This window comes from Dendropsophus ebraccatus, chromosome 4 (genome assembly GCF_027789765.1).
Source record: "Dendropsophus ebraccatus isolate aDenEbr1 chromosome 4, aDenEbr1.pat, whole genome shotgun sequence".
NCBI classification, from domain to species: domain Eukaryota; kingdom Metazoa; phylum Chordata; class Amphibia; order Anura; family Hylidae; genus Dendropsophus; species Dendropsophus ebraccatus.
In genome coordinates, this window is record NC_091457.1 from 16,970,423 (window position 1) to 16,987,541 (window position 17,119).

Here is a 17,119-nt window from a genome sequence, read left to right on the forward strand (position 1 = left end):
CTGCTGGGACTACTATGGTAGGAGGGGCTCTGCTGCGACTACTATGATAGGAGGGGCTCTGCTGCGATTACTATGATAGGAGGGGCTCTGCTGTGACTACTATGATAGGAGGGGCTCTGCTGTGACTACTATGATAGGAGGGGCTCTGCTGTGACTACTATGATAGTAGGGGCTCTGCTGCGACTACTATGATAGGAGGGGCTCTGCTGCGATTACTATGATAGGAGGGGCTCTGCTGCGACTACTATGATAGGAGGGGCTCTGCTGTTACTACTATGATAGGAGGGGCTCTGCTGGGACTACTATGATAGGAGGGGCTCTGCTGGGACTACTATGGTAGGAGGGGCTCTGCTGTGACTACTATGATAGGAGGGGCTCTGCTGCGATTACTATGATAGGAGGGGCTCTGCTGCAACTATTATGATAGGAGGGGCTCTGCTGTGACTACTATGATAGGAGGGGCTCTGCTGCGATTACTATGATAGGAGGGGCTCTGCTTTGACTACTATGGTAGGAGGGGCTCTGCTGTGACTACTATGGTAGGAGGGGCTCTGCTGTGACTACTATGATAGGAGGGGCTCTGCTGCGATTACTATGATAGGAGGGGCTCTGCTGTGACTACTATGGTAGGAGGGGCTCTGCTGTGACTACTATGGTAGGAGGGGCTCTGCTGCGACTACTATGATAGGAGGGTCTCTGCTGTGACTACTATGGTAGGAGGGGCTCTGCTGTGACTACTATGGTAGGAGGGGCTCTGCTGCGACTACTGTGGTAGGAGGGGCTCTGCTGCGACTACTGTGGTACGAGGGTTTCTGCTGCGACTACTGTGGTAGGAGGGGCTCTGCTGCGACTACTGTGGTAGGAGGAACTCTGCTGCGACTACTGTGGTAGGAGGGGCTCTGCTGCGACTACTGTGGTAGGAGGGGCTCTGCTGTAAGGAGGAGGAGACAAGCCGCTGTCAGACACCAGCTTACTTACTGGCACAACAAAGGACTTGTAGAAATCCAGTGTCCATATTTCCTGGACTCTCTGATACATGACGTTGTTGTCACTAATGCCTGCCCTTTATATACCTGTAACCCCACGTGTCCCCCCTGCTTCCATTACAGCGCCCATCTGACACCATGTGGAACTGGTATTCCGGGGACGAGTCCCAGCCGTCAGGCGCAGTAAGTCCCTGTCCTGTGTGTTATTCCCATTCTGTGTAATCTTTACTGTCCGTATTGGAGAAATATGGTCCTAATCTATGTCCACAGCCGCCTGCAAACCAGAGCGCGGGCACCATGTCAGTGACAGACCTGACGGAACAGCTGGCGCAGACTCAGCAGCTGGTGGTACAGCTCAAGGATCTGATCAGAGAGAAGGACAATGAGCTGCGCAAGAAGGATCAAGAGCTTAAGGTCTGTATGCTCAGGTTGTTCCCCATCAGTCTGTGTTTAGGTTATGGAGAGTGTGTATGTGAATCATATCCGCTAAAGCTATAGCTATAGGGGGTCCTATATGTGTCTCTATGGGGGATGGAGCTAGCTGGCACAGATATAGGGAAGGTGGTGGTGAGGAGTGAGGAGGTGGTGAGTTTTTCAAGCCTGTGTCTGTCTCCTGAGTTATTCATTGACCCAGAACTTGAAACTTTTCAGGAAGAAAAAGAATCTTCGGAATCCAAGGTCTCTAAAGCCAAGCTCCAAAACAAGGCCAAGATCGCATCGCTGACGTCACAGCTGGAGGAGCTGAAGAAGCAGTCGGCGTCTCCTGGCGCTCAGGTCAAGAAACCTGACAAGAAGGTAAATGTTTGCGCCCAGCTTTTCCTGGGCCGCCGAGCCTGACGTTTTAGCCGATCTTGTGTAATCACTTGCTGGTGCGCGTTTGGAGGCTTGAAGGTTCTGGGTGTGACCTGTGCTGGGTGGAAGGAGGAAAAGCGGAGGCAGTAAATGATCAGATTTTGTATTCCTGGTCGTAGTAATAGTGAAAGTTTTTGGTTAGGGTGTTGGTGTTTAGGCCCCCACCACTTTATTTCAGAGACAACATGACTCTTGTCTCCAGTTCAGGTGCGGTTTTCCATTAAGCTCCATTCACTTCAATGGAACTGAGCAGCAAAATCCCGCCCAAGCTGGAGACAAGAGTGAGGCTGTCTCTGGAAGAAAGTGGCCATGTTTTGGTAGCGCCGGATAACCCCTTTAGATAGAGACAACAGAAGTGTGCACCTAAGTGCTTCACTCCCTGGCTCACTGCCTTTTCCATTCTGCTGCAGGAGACAGGCTCCATTGTAATTATACTTATACTTACCTGTCCACGCTTCCCAGTGTCTTGGCCAGTAAGAGGATGATACATATGTGCCTGTGGCAACTGCAGGGGGCGGATAGAAGCTAGAAGGACACGGGATTATCGAGCCGTGTAATCCAGCAGAACGGCATTTGCATACACATTGGGCCTTGTAATATGGCCCTAACAATTCCTTCCATACATGTCATTACCTTACCTGTCCCCTTCCTCCAATTCTGAGGCTGCTGCTTTGTGCTGAAGACACAGAAAACTGTATAAGAGCTGTTAACTCTGTCCTCCCAGTCCCTTCCGAGACAGATCACATTAATAGTGTTCCTGGCCGGATAATGATGCAATTTTTAATGCTGAAAAGTTAATCTAAGGTCAAGTTACTTGTGACCTTACTGTGATTAACCCCTTCCGGCCTCACAGAGCAGAAATAGTGAAGAAACAGGCAGCCAGGGACTTGTTTACATGAGCCGTCTCTGAAGGGAGGGGTGGACAAAGTGAGAAAGCAGCAGCTCATAACTGGGGAAAGGAGACAGAAAAGGTAATGGTATGTTTGGAAGGAATTGTTAGTCTATAGGAGGGGGGATGATTCAACATATATTTCACCTGAGTGGAATACCCCCTGCCTGCAATCCAGTAGACCTTGTTGTTTAAAAAAAAAGTAGAATAAAACATGGTCATAAAAAAATATCAAAATGGTGTAAAACACTCCTACCACCCACCCTGCAAAAACCTTGTCTTCATACAGTTACATAGAAAAAAAAAGTTATAGGTGTCAGTATTGGTTAACCGCTGTAAAGGCAAATTATTAATATATATATAATTTCAGGGCTCCGGAGATGGTGACCAAGAAAACGCTTCTGCAAACCGAGGCAAAATCCTGGTACTGAGGAAACGTGTGGAGGAATTAGAGTCCCAGTTAGCGCTTAAGAATGAAGACCTGCAGAAAAAGGTATTATAAAGTAATGTGAGGGTACAGGGGTTCAGGGGCGGGAGGACTAAAGGTCACTGAAGAGAAGACAGGGCATGCTCGCACTTTGCTGTGGTCTCTAAGGGTTAATTCCAGGCCCCGAGACCATAGGAGTGCTGAGGTGTTGCTTTCAGGCCCATTGTCTTCTATGGTAGGTCTGTGCCTGCGTTATCCTATTATAGCATATTATGGTATAGTGAGAATTAATAGTTGCCATGTTCTCTTTTGATCTTTCTCGGCTCTTTGCTGTCCAGGAGGTGGAGCTGGAGGCTCAGCGGCTGCGCGGCTCTGAACTGGACAACATGCTTGCTGCAAAAGAAGAGAAGCTGGCTAAAAAAGAGGCGTATATAAAGGACCTGCAAATGTCCGCTGCATCGGTTGTCCCAGTAGAGGCATCCACTGCCGAACCAGATACTAAGGTATGATGACTTCATTGTAAAGTTTACTTATTAGTGGTCTCTTAGATGGGCAGCAAGTTGCCAGCTATAGGCGTCATTAGATGGTATACTAGTCATTTGGCCCTTGCTGACAAAAAGGCTGCACAAAGGATCTCTTAATCAATTGTGCGTCCATTTTCTTCTATTATTGATGGCAGCACATGCCCTGTCCGGGGAGATGTGATGGTTTTTAGAGGCTTTCACACAGGGCTATAATTTGTCCTTTGTGGATGGGGCCTCACATCTGCGGGACTCTGAGGAGGTCAAAAAATCACTCCCAGTCCTGCTAGCTGTAATCCTCCCTTTGCCCTCTGGTGAACTCTGTGAGGGGATGCATGAGCGCTATAAAGGAGGAAGCGAGACAAGAGAATAAAAGCTTGCCATCTCCCTCCCCGCTTCTGATGCCTACCTGCCCTCACATTTGTCTTTTTACCTGTGTTTTAGACCTTCATGTCCCCTGGTGTATTATATTTCTTGGGACACAACATTGCAGAATAGGATTGAATGAGTGATGCACAAAGTCTTTACTATGAGCTATGGGGTTCCAGTAAAAGATCACCAGTCAAAACAAGGCTTTATATTGAGTAATCTTGTCTGAGAAATCTGGTCTTTATTGGGGGTGGTCATGCCAAAGAGATGGTCTTCTGTAGAGGTTTCAATCCGTGTGTGTGTGTGTATGTCTGTGTGTGTGCTTATATATACATGGTTCACCTAATATGCAGGGGAATAGGATTCTTGCCCCACCCCTTCCCCGCCCTCCAGCTGCTGATTTGCACAGCATGTATAGATAACCGCCAATCAGCAGCTGGTGGGTGGAGTTTTCTGGAGCTCATGAATATCCAGGACTACTAGGCTCATGCACATAATGGAGAGGACTACTTATTGTCCATGTTATTCAGGAGGAGATCTGCTGTACAGAACAATGTAAGGGATACATCATTCTGTTCAGCTTCTCTGTCACTTGTCTATGCTACCCTCAGATAGGACAGCAGAAACCTGCTGACAGAGTCTTTTATTTTCAGTTTTTTCTTACAAAATGGTGACGCTAAGCAACTTCAAGTCACATATATATCTAGCTACATTAATGTTTTTCAATTACAAGTTATGAATTCATTCATGTTGTCCTAGATATCAGCAAATGATTCGGTCCAGGACCTTCAGGTTTTAATCCAGAATCTGACCAGGAAAGTTGAAGAAGGCGAGGAGAAGTACAGTCTACTCCACGAGCAGACAGAAAGCCTGAAAGCATTTTTAAACAAAGAGAAGAGCGATTTCCAGGAGAAGGAAGCCATGTACATGGAAAATGTGAGTTTTTGTGCTGCACTCACCTCCTCGCTTACATAAGGGGTTTGCTATGCAATTACATCCATATCTCCTGTCTTAAAAGTTGTACGTTTCTGTTCAGCAAATTCCTTGGTTACGTTTCTGGTCCATTTACAATATTAAACCTGAGCCATTGTGCCTGGTGTATTTTGCTCCATTACATCATTGTCCAGTACTGTTAAATAACAGTGTATGTGTTTCTGCTTGTGTGTGTGTATATGTGTGTATATATATATATATATATATATATATATATATATATATATATATATATATTGTGTGTGTATATATATATATATATATATATATATATATATATATATATATATATATATATATATATATATATATAATATATTATATCTCACAAGTCTCATATCCCCCATTTTTGGTCACCCGGTAACTTTGCCGTCCTGTCTCCAGATTCGGGTTTATCAGAACATAATTCTGGAAAAAGACAAAGAGATGAAGCTGCTGTCAGAGAAACACGACCAGGAGCTCTTCAGAATCACAGCCAAGTCCGATTCCACTGCTGAACTCCATCAGGTAGGTTCCAAAAATAAAAAAATTAAATAAAAAGAAGTCAGTCACTGATGCTGACAGGCCTGTGCGGATCAGCTGTTCTGACTATCCGGATGCCTTTGGTCTCCTCCATCTTGTCATTAGATGGAAGATGGACCCTCATGATGTTGTGCCTACACTGCTCTATACTGAATATTTAGGAGGCACAGAGTCAGCGGTTATGTACAATGTAATGTCGGGGGCAGCGACTAGCTGGATTCATCCTCATTGCACTAGATTGTAGGTTATTGTATACTGATTTACTCTGAATATTTACAGTCAGGATACATGGACATACAAACTCCTGGGCGATGTGACATCTAAGATATCTGACCTCCTCTGTCTTTTGTGTTCTTACCAGCTGCTCAAGGCCCTGAAGCAGAAACTTCACGAGGATGAAGAGGTGTTATCAGGAAAGAATCAAGTCATTGATGTTTTACAAAAAGAGCTGGATAATAAAGATCGGCAGATCACTGTAAGTCATGGGACAGAGATGATCCGTGTCTAGTTGGTAATAAATGAGGTTCTAGTATGAGAGTTCTAGTGATATCGTACACACGATTCTCAGGACTATAGCTTCAACCAGCAACAAAATGCTGATTTGGATATACAGCTTCTATGCTGACCTATATGTCTCTATGGTTACAGACTACAAAAAACACAGTGTAGTCGGATCATGCAGATATGTAACTTTCCACCACGGTCCCTTCTTTTTCTAATCTGTAGACTGTAGAAGACATGGCAGAGGTGTAAGGGTTACACAGCTGCCACATCTGACCAAACTACACAGGGAATTTAAAGAGACACTATCCGCAGGTTAGACAATCTAAAATGCTGATAGCCCCCTATTGCACAGGAGACGCCGTAGAGGAAGGTATGTGACTTACTTTCATCTTTGGTGCCGTTATTAGTTTGCTTCAAGGTCCGGTAAGACTGTTCGGACTGGGGCAGCGTTTAGAGCACTACCTGCCCCCCATAGCTCCGATCCGCCCCCAACCAGCCCGCCCCTTCCTAATTATAATCAATGAAGCAGCGCAGCTGGGTTTGGGCCGCATCAGTGCTATGGGGGTGGGAAGGGCTCCTAATGGGTACCCCAGAGCTCCTATTGGTCTCACTGGACTGTGGAGCAGACTACTAGCTGCACTGGAACGGTGCTGAGGATGAAGGTAAGAGGTACACCTTCCTCCTTGGTGTCTCCTGTGCAATAGGGGCCTATCAGCAGGTTAGATTCGTGCAACCTGCTGATAGTTCCCCTTAAAAGGTAATCTGACATCAATGTCATGCAACATGAAACTGGGACTTTCACACTAATACAAACTCCGAGTGATGAAAACTGATGACAGGTACCCTATAAACGGGCCCTGTCACAAGATCACGCGGACATTCGGGAAGTTTTCATTGGTCAAAAAACCGAGTGCTCAGACCCCAATTGATCATGAGAACGAACCTGGGAGAAGTCTGAGATGGGCTCATAATGCAAGTCTATGGGACTGTCTTCTTACACAGACACACAGTGGGGAGAGAAGCCTGCATTTGTGCTTCTCCCCTCCCTTATTCTAGTGATCTAAAGACACATATTGTGTCATATTATCTGTACTCCCAGTACAACTATGTAGAAAAGTCATTCAAGTAGTTTATTATTTTTTTTATACATTGGAGCAATAAAAGGAAATGCAGAGATGAATGGACATGAACTCAGTGGTTTTCAATCTATATGTTTATTTGGTAGGAAATGGCTGAGAGATGCAGGCAGCTCCAGTCTGAAAAACAGAACCTTCAGTCTAAGCTGGATGCGGAGAAGCATGTAATGAGAGCGCAGCTTAAAGACATGATGGAGAAACACGAGACGGAAATGAAAGCGCTCGCTCTCCGCCACAGCACAGTCCTGCAGGAAATTAAAGAGAAACATGCGGGGGAAATGCAAGAGAAATTTCAGACTATACAGCAACTTCAGAACCAGCTTCAAGGCCTGGCGAGCCCAGGAGATGTCAGGGATGGATCTGCCGCAACAACAGACTCTGCAGTTATCAAATTACAAGGTAACCGAGTTCTCTAATATATACCAGGGGTAGGGAACCTTGGCTCTCCAGCTGTTGAAAAACTACAACTCCCATTATGCCTGGACAGCCAAAGCTAAAGCTTTGGCTGTCCAGGCATGATGGGAGTTGTAGTTTTGCAACAGCTGGAGAGCCAAGGTTCCCTACCCCTGGTATAAGCAGTGGTATCCTCCTGAAATAACTATACTAAAATTCCTTCACTCTGACCCCTTGAGCTTGGAAATTGTGCAGTGCGGACATGATGGAAGTGTAGATGTCAGCAGAGGGAGCTCTGGGAATGACATCGAGCAATAGAGGATGCAAAACCAGAGAGGAGATTTTATTAAAAAAAAAATTAGTGCAGATTTTGACTCTCTGTTTTGTTCTGGGTCGTGCTTGGATTTGTTGTGCAGTATGATTTTCCCCATTGACTTTTTCTTGAGGGAAGAAAAAATCCACAATAAAATCTGCAGATGATCTCAGATAGGCTGTGAGTTTGGTTGAAAATTTTCATTAGATTTGATTGCTGATTTTCAGTGTTATTTTCCAGGATCACATTAGGTTTTACTGTGGAAATGTCCATTGCATATGGACTAATGGATCAAAAGCGAAGAAGACAGGAGCTTTTACAGCTATTATATAGTCCTTTATTAAACTACTGTGTCAGTACAACACTAAGCCAACTGTATCTGAAGGTTTGTTGCATCATGTAAAGTGTCAGCGACTTTTCGACCCCACTGGGTCATTATCATGCATATGCTTGATAAAGACCCAGTGGGGTTGAAATGTCGCTGCTCTGCCCTTGGATTTGCAAAAAAAATTGAAGAATATCGATAGGTTCTTGATTTTGTTGGACTTTCTTTATCTTCTATGCTACTTTGGTCAGTATTGGATAACTTGACACTCCAGTGTACATCCTCGTCTCTACTTGCCAACTTCTGGGTCTAGCTTCACAGTGCTTTGTAATTTTCTCCCCTTAGACTTTCATTATAAGACCATCTTGTCACATGACACAAAGCCAAGAGAGTTCTGCAGTGAGTGCAACGTCTCTCAACCTGTTCTCTCAATTGGTCGCTGTGTGAACATTCAGACCCCGACGGATTAAAACTTTTGATGTGTCTCTCCGACATGTCAAAGGTTTTGTTTCTTGACTCTTCAAGGACCAGTTCACACAGAGTAAAACTGGCGGAATTCCCGCCAGCCTCTGTGTCATACAGGCAGTCTATGTGAGGGCTCGCGCGTCTCCTCTCTCCGTGCCTCTCCGCTTCCATAGACTGCCTTTATGACACTTAATTCTGCCACTTTTACTCCGTGTGAACTGGCCCTAAAGCTTGTGAGCTTTGTATTGTTTCTTTCTTCCTTGTTTTTGCTTATAATGTATTTGTCTCTTTTCAGGTGAAGTGAAGTTGAAGACCGAAGAGGCAAGTAAATCCGAGGCAAAATTCCTTAAAATGAAGGCATGGTCAAAATCCCGAATCAGGCAGTTGGAAGAAGAACTAAAAATTGTACAAGTACCGCTATCCTCCGGCCTGTCTTAGATCTCTCCTCTTCTTCTCCCACTCCTGCCTGATTCTCAGATGTTCTACATAATGACTGTCCTCTCATTTCCATGCCTGTGACTGTCCGATCTCCACGCTCTGTCTTATATTTCACTCCGGGAGATCACAGAATCCGCTTACATCTCCTTTATCCTTTTTAACGTTTGCTTCATTTCTCTTTTGTAGTCAGAAACAAAGAACCAGGAGCTGTCTGCGCTGACTACTCGCGTCACTGAGCTGGAGGAGGAGAAGAAAGCTCTGGAGATGAAGCTGGAGTCGGCCGCAGATTTGCAGTCTATTAATGGTAAAAGCTCTGTAATTGTGACACGGTCACATAGTGGTCTCAGGTTTGCTGGAGGTTTGTGGGGGCCTCCTCTATCAAAATTGCTTTAGAGAAATGTCATTTTCCTTCCCATAGCAACTGATTCAGGGATACTCAGGCAAAAAAATAATTTCTTTCAGCTGCTGTATGTCCTGCATGGAAGTGGTGTATTCTTGACACAGCGCTCTCTGCTGCCACCTCTGTCCATGACAGGAACTGTCCAAGGCATTAACAAATCCCCATAGAAAACCTCTCCTGCTTTGGACAGTTTCTGTCAGGGACAGAAGTGGCAGCAGAGAGCACTGTGTAAGACTGGAGAAAATACACCACTTCCTGCAGGACATACAGCAGCTGATAAGTACTGGGAGACTGGACATTTTTAAATAGTAGTATATTGCAAATCTATATAACTTTCTGAAACCAGTTGATTTGAACCAAAAAAAAAGCAATATACTTGCTGGTACATTTGCTTTAAAGGGAACCTTTTGGACTGATATGGTTCCCTACATCACTGTTGTGCAGCTCTTGGCATGTAGCGGCCATGGCTGCAGCAGGGGAGCAGCAGATTTATAGGGGAGGAAATTAAGTTTATATCCTTGGGAGAGCTGCAGGCAAATACGAGGTAGTCATCTGGGCGGCTCCCTGTCCGTGTGTAGTCACTGCTTTCTACCTATCAGCGGGTTCGGAGGGGATGAGTGACAGGCAGAGTGGCCAGTAACAGGCCTCTCTACCTGTCAATCATCCACACCGAGCGCCCCCCGTGCCCTGCTGTTCAAGATGTCAAAGCATGATGACATTGAGACTCATTCTTTTTCTCCTCTTTCTTTTTCCTTGACTCTGTAGAGCAATTGCTGACCAAGCTTGTGGTGTATGAAGAACAGCAAAGGATACTGCAGGCAGATCTGGAGCAGGTTGCTAAAAGAGCTGACTCACAGGTGAACCACATACACAGTCCTCTCGGCTGTATCTGCATATGTTATGTGATCATACCATTAGTAGTCACGTAAAGCCATTCTGTGTGTCCGCAATGCGAGCATGCTTTGGTCCGACCGAATCCGAACGTGCAGCATTTCATTAGCGGTGGCTGCTGAAGTTGGATGCAGCTCTAAGACTGCCTGGAAAACATGGATATGGCCTATAACCTATGGCTGTAACCATGTTTTCCAGGGCTCCCTAGGGCTGCATCCTCTAACCCGTCCTTACAGGGGTTATCTAGGGTTACAAAAAACATATCTCCTTTCTTGCAGAAACAGCACCACACCTGTCTTCAGTTTGTGTGTGGTATTGCAGCCCATTTCCATTGAGATGTACAGGGCCATGTTTTAATACCACACACAGCCTGAGAACAGGTGGGGCGCTGTTTTTGGAAGAAGGCAGGTATGATTTTATAATCTTTAATTATCCCTTTAGGGCACAAAAGGTTCTACGTTCTGTGCACTGAACGCACAAAGGAAAGGCTCTAACTATCAGCTTGTCTTTGCGTGTAGTTAATGAATTCTGTTTCTTAGATTGAGGGTCTTCGGAAGTTCACGGATTCAGGTTACAGGGAGTCCACACCTGTGTAGCAAATTGTTACGGAAGAAACGTTTTAATTTTTTCATGATGACCTGAACCTCTGTGTACATGACCGATGTGCAATGTTTTCAGACAAGCGAGTCGGGCAGCGTGGATGAGCTGCAGAACCCTCTCTTGGAGTGGAGCGAGATGAGCCAAGAGGCCGACGTGACCCCAGATCAGGAGAGAGAAGACACATCTGTTATGGTCTTGAGAATGGCGCAGATAGAGGAGGAAAGAGAAGGTAATTTCTCCTATTACCATCACCAGATAAAATGTCACTAATTCCACTACCTGGCATGGCGCCTCTGACTGTCCATTATATAAGGTTGGCTCAGTGCTGGGATCAGGTTCACAATTAATTCTTCCAATCAGCTAATTGTAGAGAGGAGTTCGGCCATCTACAAGCTGTCAAGGAATAACATGCTGATGTGTACTACAGAGAATGTCCACCCTCCAACTCCAGTTTGCTTTCCTAGAAACATGGGGTCTGGGTGTTAAGGAGGCACTGTCGCGAAAAAAAAATATTAAGAAATAAACAGTGTTTAAGCAGTTTTGCTATAAACTCTCTTTAGTTTTATTTTTTATGTTTTCTGGGTTGAAATCAATGTTAAGGGCAATTATCTTAGGCTAATTATATTATTACAGTCTGCTGATTCTATTATCAGCTCTGCAGCTTACCAGGAGACAATGCTCTGTGTTATGTAACAATTCAGTCAGTATAATGTCACTGTGTGGTTACAGAGGTTTTGGTGCTGTGTGACAGGATAGCTGACCATACAATGCAAGCATGCCCAGGATTCTCTGCTACTGAATGTGGAAGCTCATTAGTAAAGACTTGTCCTGCTCCGTGCGCGCTCAGGAACAGCTGTCAATCAATACCAAGCCATGTATGTGAGCGGACAAAGGACTGGGAGTTTCTGTTTTTGGTCTTTTTTTTTTTTTTTTTTTTTTTTTAAATAGAGAAAGGACCAAATATTGGCACGGAGGGAGCATGGACCACAGTCTGACTAGAAGGGAGACACCTAATGGCCATATGTATAACATATTGTTGTAAAACATTGATTTAAACATAGAAAACTTAGAGTATATTGCCAAAACTGGTTGCAATCACAACCCCCTGTTGTTTTTTTTAAAGAAATAAAAAAAATAAAAAATAAAAAGATTTTTGCGACAGTGCCTATTTAAGACCCCCCACTGATCATTAGAAAAAGTCAGGAGAAGCACATGGCTAATCACATTAGCAGGCGGCTCACTGCCTTTTCTGTCTAGTTGCAGGAGATGGTCTATATTGTCAGTCTATGGGGACCCTCTCCTGCAGTGAGACAGATTGCAGCAACCTAGGGAGAGCATCTAGTGATCGCTGGGGGTCTGAACGTCCAGATCTGCGTAAAATACAATGCTGAATAATTGCATATTCATAAAGATACCCCCCATGGTGAATGCAGAAGAGTTACCTCATTTGAAGGCTATAGACACCTATGCACATGTTTAGTGCTTGTATGTATAGCATGGAATAAAACATTTCAGCAATTGTTTTACAATAAAGGGTTTCTCTCATGTATGTAACCTAATCTGCTCTTCAACTTCTTTTAACTAGTGATGGCAACGATTTAAGCTCTTGACATTTGTCTTGTGCACCTTGCAAGTGTTAGGCTAGGTTCACACTGCGTTTTTGCAATCCGTTTTTTTGGAAAAAACTAATGCATTAGTATTAGTGTGCATCCGTTTTGATCCCTTTTTCCATTGACTTCCATTGTAAAAAAAAAAAGGATCCGTTTTTTTTTAACGGACACAAAAGTAGCGTCAGCTCCGTTTTTGTGTCCGTCAAAAAAAACGGATCCGTTTTTTTTTTTTTTACAATGGAAGTCAATGGAAAAACGGATGCACACAAATGCATCCGTTTTTTCCATCTGTTTTTTTTTTTTTTTTGCAAAAAATGGATAAAAAAAACGGATGAAAAAAACGCAGTGTGAACTCAGCCTTACAATACACCACAAGCTGGTCAGTTCTGTTTAGTCTGGATAGCTGGCTGTTTTTTTCAACTCCATCTTACGCCTCTCCCCTTTTCTTATGTCAATGTGTATCTTAAAGTGCCCTTACTCTTAATTGTTGGCCGTACCCTATGCTCGTGGCGGTTCAGTCATTATTATAAGATGCATGGGGCTCTCCCAAGTGTCCACAGACAGATGATTTCGAGATAGGGGTTGGGTGTGATGGAAAATCACCGCCTGATCCCTTTGTACTGGGAGAGATAAGTCACAGCCAGATCTTGCTGGCTCTTGCTGAAAGGGGTTATCCAGCATTAGAAAAACATGGCCACTTTCTCCCAAAGACAGCACCGCTCTTGTCTCCAGTTTGGGTGAAAGTTTTAAAACTGGCTTCCATTAAAGTGAATGGAACTTATTAGCAAACCACACCTGAGCTGGAGGCAAGAGGGGTGCTGTCTCTGGAAGAAAGTGGCCATGTTTTTCTGGATAACCCCTTTAACCTTCCCCATTGAGAACACATGTGGGGAGGACAAGGGGTCGGACGTGAGAGATAAATTATCCGTTATTAAAGGTATATGGCTACTTTAAGGGCCACATCTCATGTGATCTGATTTCTTAAAGGATTACTCAAGAGAATAAAAGACAAGCTGGAGACAGAGGCCAAATGGCAGGACTGAGACTGAGGGGAATTCAGCTGCTTGTAGTGTAATGTAATGCATAAAAGCTGCAGGAGCAAAATAGAAAAAGACTCATTGAAACCGATAGCAGGAATGTTTTATTTCATTATACACAAAGGTGTCCATATCCTTTAATGGAGAAATCTAGCAGCCAGCAGGGGGGAATTTGATCAGGAGTACAGACGTATCTCTCCCCGTGCCCATGGTGAGCGGTGGGACCAGTCTCTGGACCCCCGCCAGAAGGTGAGTGGCCATCACAACTCGGGGGGGGGGGGGGGAATGCTTGTCCCACCCCAGTCACTGATTGGCTGAGCGGCCAGTCCATTAGCCAGGTTGTGACGTGTCAGCGTCCCGAGGCTGGTCCCACCGCTCACTGCAGGTACCAGGAGAGGTAAGTTTGTACTCCTGATCAAATTCCCCCTTCCCCCTGCCGGCTGCCAGATTTGTTTAAATGGCCGGACCTCTCCTTTGACTCTGTGATTTGATCATCTGACCATAATAAAATCCAGTGATACAATTATTCAGCACAGTACAGTCAACCTAAAACAACATGGCGGTATAAGGTGGACGCTCACAAGTGCTGGTGTCTTGGGTACACTTGTCCCCTTCTGCATTGTTTGCAATTGACCAGAATTTATCATCATCTTCTATTCATGGACAGGTTCTAGAATAAGGGGTGTCAAGCTCAGGCCCTCCAGCTGTTCCAAAACTACAACCTGGACCAGCCCTATTCCACCGGACCATTATCGTTCAGATTATCGTTAAATCGTTCGAATCTCAACGATAATCGTTCGTTTGAATAGCAGTTAACGATTAACGACCGAACAAGAAATCGTTGATCGCTTTATAAGACCTGGACCTATTTTTATCGTTGCTCGTTCGCAAATCGTTCGCATTGAATAAGACGTCGTTTGGTCGTTCGCAGTAGATACGAACGCAATAACGAAGAAAAAACGATCGCAAATACGATCATAAGCAACGATTATCGTTCCATGGAAATGAGTGAACGTTTCCAGGTGTTTCGCAATAGCGGTCGTTTGAGATCGTTAACGATTATGCGAACGATAATCGTCCGGTGGAATAGGGCCCTTAGCTTTGGTTGTCCAGGCATGATGGGAATAGTAGTTTTGTACCAGCTGGAGGGCCTGAGTTTGACACCAGTGTTCTAGATGAATGAGCGGCCCTGGCACAGACGGTTGCCCACCACTTTTAATAGCTCTGTTTCATGTAACTCCATAACTTTGTGTAATTTCCCTGGGGTTGACCATTATGATCATGTCCAGCAAAGTGGCCGCTCTCCTCTGTAATATGACTACTGCCAGTGTGTGAGTGTGAGGGTCACTTATTATTTTGCACTTGCACAATTGCTTTATATGTGATCATGTCCATGTTTGCTGGGATTCGCTTGATCCACTTTTAACACACAAATGAATATAAATCCCTGGTGGTCGGGACTTTACAGGTCTAATCGGTGGGAGGTGTATCTACTACTCACAGGGACTCACTCAGTGCTTACAGGAGCATGCTCAAGTGCGATCGTTCAGCCCTAGAGTCTGGAAAAATATGGTTACAGCCTATGGCCGTGCCCACCCTATATACAAACAATGGGTTCTTTAATAATACACCCTTTCCTGGTGCAGCTAGCTGTTGTATACCCCTCCTTGAAGACAGATGCTCAGAGTGTACCAAGAGTGAGTGTACCAAGAGCTTCCCTGGCCCCTCCTCCTCGGGTATGACTGAAAGTTGTAGCGTCCAATCAGGAGGTGAATACAGCTAGAGAGTCCTATCAATACAGAGCACTCCAGGCACAGAATAACTAGATCCCGCCTCCTGGGCACTTGAGGCTTAAACAAGATTTCTCTGAGACCACAGATATACCTCCTCTCCCCTTCATCTGTGTACCTCAAAACTACTTTCATTTGCCATTTAAAGGAGATTTCGGGGAATTCTTATATTGATAGCCAAACAGGCATGATGGGAATTGTAGTTTTGCTACAGCTGAAGGGCCAAAGGTTCCTGATCACTGCACTAGCGCTTCTCTCTCCATCGTGCTCCATAGACTTATTGTAGAATCCACCTCCTGTAGTGAGATGGGAAGGGCAGGAGGAGAAGTGCTCAGTCACGCGCTTCTCCCAGATCATCTAGCAATCAGTGGCAGTCTCAGCAAAGCTTTTAACATGTCAGAAGTTTTTTCGGAGTGATAGTAAAATTTTAAAGGGGTACTCCGGCGAAAATCTTTTTCTTTCAAATCAACTGGTTCCTGAAAACTATAAAGATTTGTAATTTATTTCTATTTAAAAATCTCCAGTCTTCCAGTACTTATCAGCTGCTGTATGTCTTTAGTCTGTCCATGTCAGAAACTGTCCAGAGCAGGAGAGGTTTTCTATGGGGATTTGCTACTGCTCAAGACAGTTCCTGACATGGACAGAGGTGGCAGCAGAGAGCACTGTGACAGACTGGAAAGAATACACCACTTCCTGCAGGACATACAGCAGCTGATAAGTGCTGAAAGATAGGAGATTTTTAAATAGAAGGAAATTACAAATCTATATAACTTTCTGAAAATCTGAAACTTTCTGTAAATTTGAAAGAAAACTATTTTCGCCGGAGTACCCCTTTAAGGATAAAGTAATATCCTCACCCTTAGCTGTATCTAGCTCCGACCCCCCTCACTATAACCCAGATTTGGAGCAGGTTTGTGGCTTAATCCATGTGAACACAGCATGATTCCATTTTTCTTTCTTTTTTTGTTCCTCCTCCTCCACCATACATTGAGCTTCGGCGCTCAGCCTCCCTCCCCTCACTCCCCCACCTCACACTGTGATTCGATCAGCCACCAAGAACTTAGTTTCCCATCAGTTTTGTGCATGCAGGTTCCTTTGGGCCGGTTAGGGCCGTACCGCTGTCTCGTTCCTCCCGGAGCCTTATCTTGCGGTGGAAACAGTCAGCAGTATGGCGCTAGCTGTGTTTTTAGTTATCAGTCTGGTTTCCTTTTTTTTTTTCGTAACATCATAACCAGTTTAATGTTGCTTTTTGTGATTTGTGCCTTTAATTCTGATTTAACCAACTCATTCTCCTGTCCGTGTCTGTATCGGAGTCTGCCGGCCTTTTTTTGGTGCCTTTTCATGAATGTTGGAGAATGGATCGGGTGAAGGAACTGATGACATCACCGAGTCTATATACAGACAGGGGGAGATTTATCAAACATGGTGTATAGTGAAACTGGCTCAGTTGCCCCTAGCAACCAATCAGATTCCACCTTTTATTCCTCACAGACTCTTTGGAAAATGAAAGGTGGAATCTGATTGGTTGCTAGGGGCAACTGGGCCAGTTTCACTTTACACCATGTTTGATAAGTTTCCCCCATGGTGTAAAGTAGAGCTGGCTCAGTTGCCCCTAGCAACCAATCAGATTCCACCTTTCATTCCTCACAGACTCTTTG

At 44.7% G+C, this 17,119-nt stretch overlaps 2 protein-coding genes across 3 annotated transcripts in view; one reads left to right on the forward strand and one right to left on the reverse strand.

The window, feature by feature from the left end:
• Positions 1–17,119, reverse strand: part of NAT10 (N-acetyltransferase 10) — a 364,178-nt gene that overhangs the window by 197,072 nt on the left and 149,987 nt on the right. The window lies entirely within an intron of this gene.
• The window catches only part of LOC138787892 (golgin subfamily B member 1-like), a 58,589-nt gene that overhangs the window by 3,086 nt on the left and 38,384 nt on the right, over positions 1–17,119 (forward strand). For both annotated transcript variants that reach the window (XM_069965175.1, XM_069965176.1), the window contains exons 2-14: positions 1,110–1,169; positions 1,257–1,400; positions 1,638–1,781; positions 3,098–3,220; positions 3,493–3,657; positions 4,804–4,980; positions 5,422–5,544; positions 5,921–6,034; positions 7,289–7,598; positions 8,991–9,100; positions 9,320–9,437; positions 10,299–10,390; positions 11,103–11,253. In XM_069965175.1, the coding sequence (XP_069821276.1) occupies positions 1,125–1,169; positions 1,257–1,400; positions 1,638–1,781; positions 3,098–3,220; positions 3,493–3,657; positions 4,804–4,980; positions 5,422–5,544; positions 5,921–6,034; positions 7,289–7,598; positions 8,991–9,100; positions 9,320–9,437; positions 10,299–10,390; positions 11,103–11,253 (1,816 nt within the window). In that variant the 5' untranslated portion in view covers positions 1,110–1,124. The remainder of the gene's footprint in view (positions 1–1,109; positions 1,170–1,256; positions 1,401–1,637; positions 1,782–3,097; positions 3,221–3,492; positions 3,658–4,803; positions 4,981–5,421; positions 5,545–5,920; positions 6,035–7,288; positions 7,599–8,990; positions 9,101–9,319; positions 9,438–10,298; positions 10,391–11,102; positions 11,254–17,119) is intronic.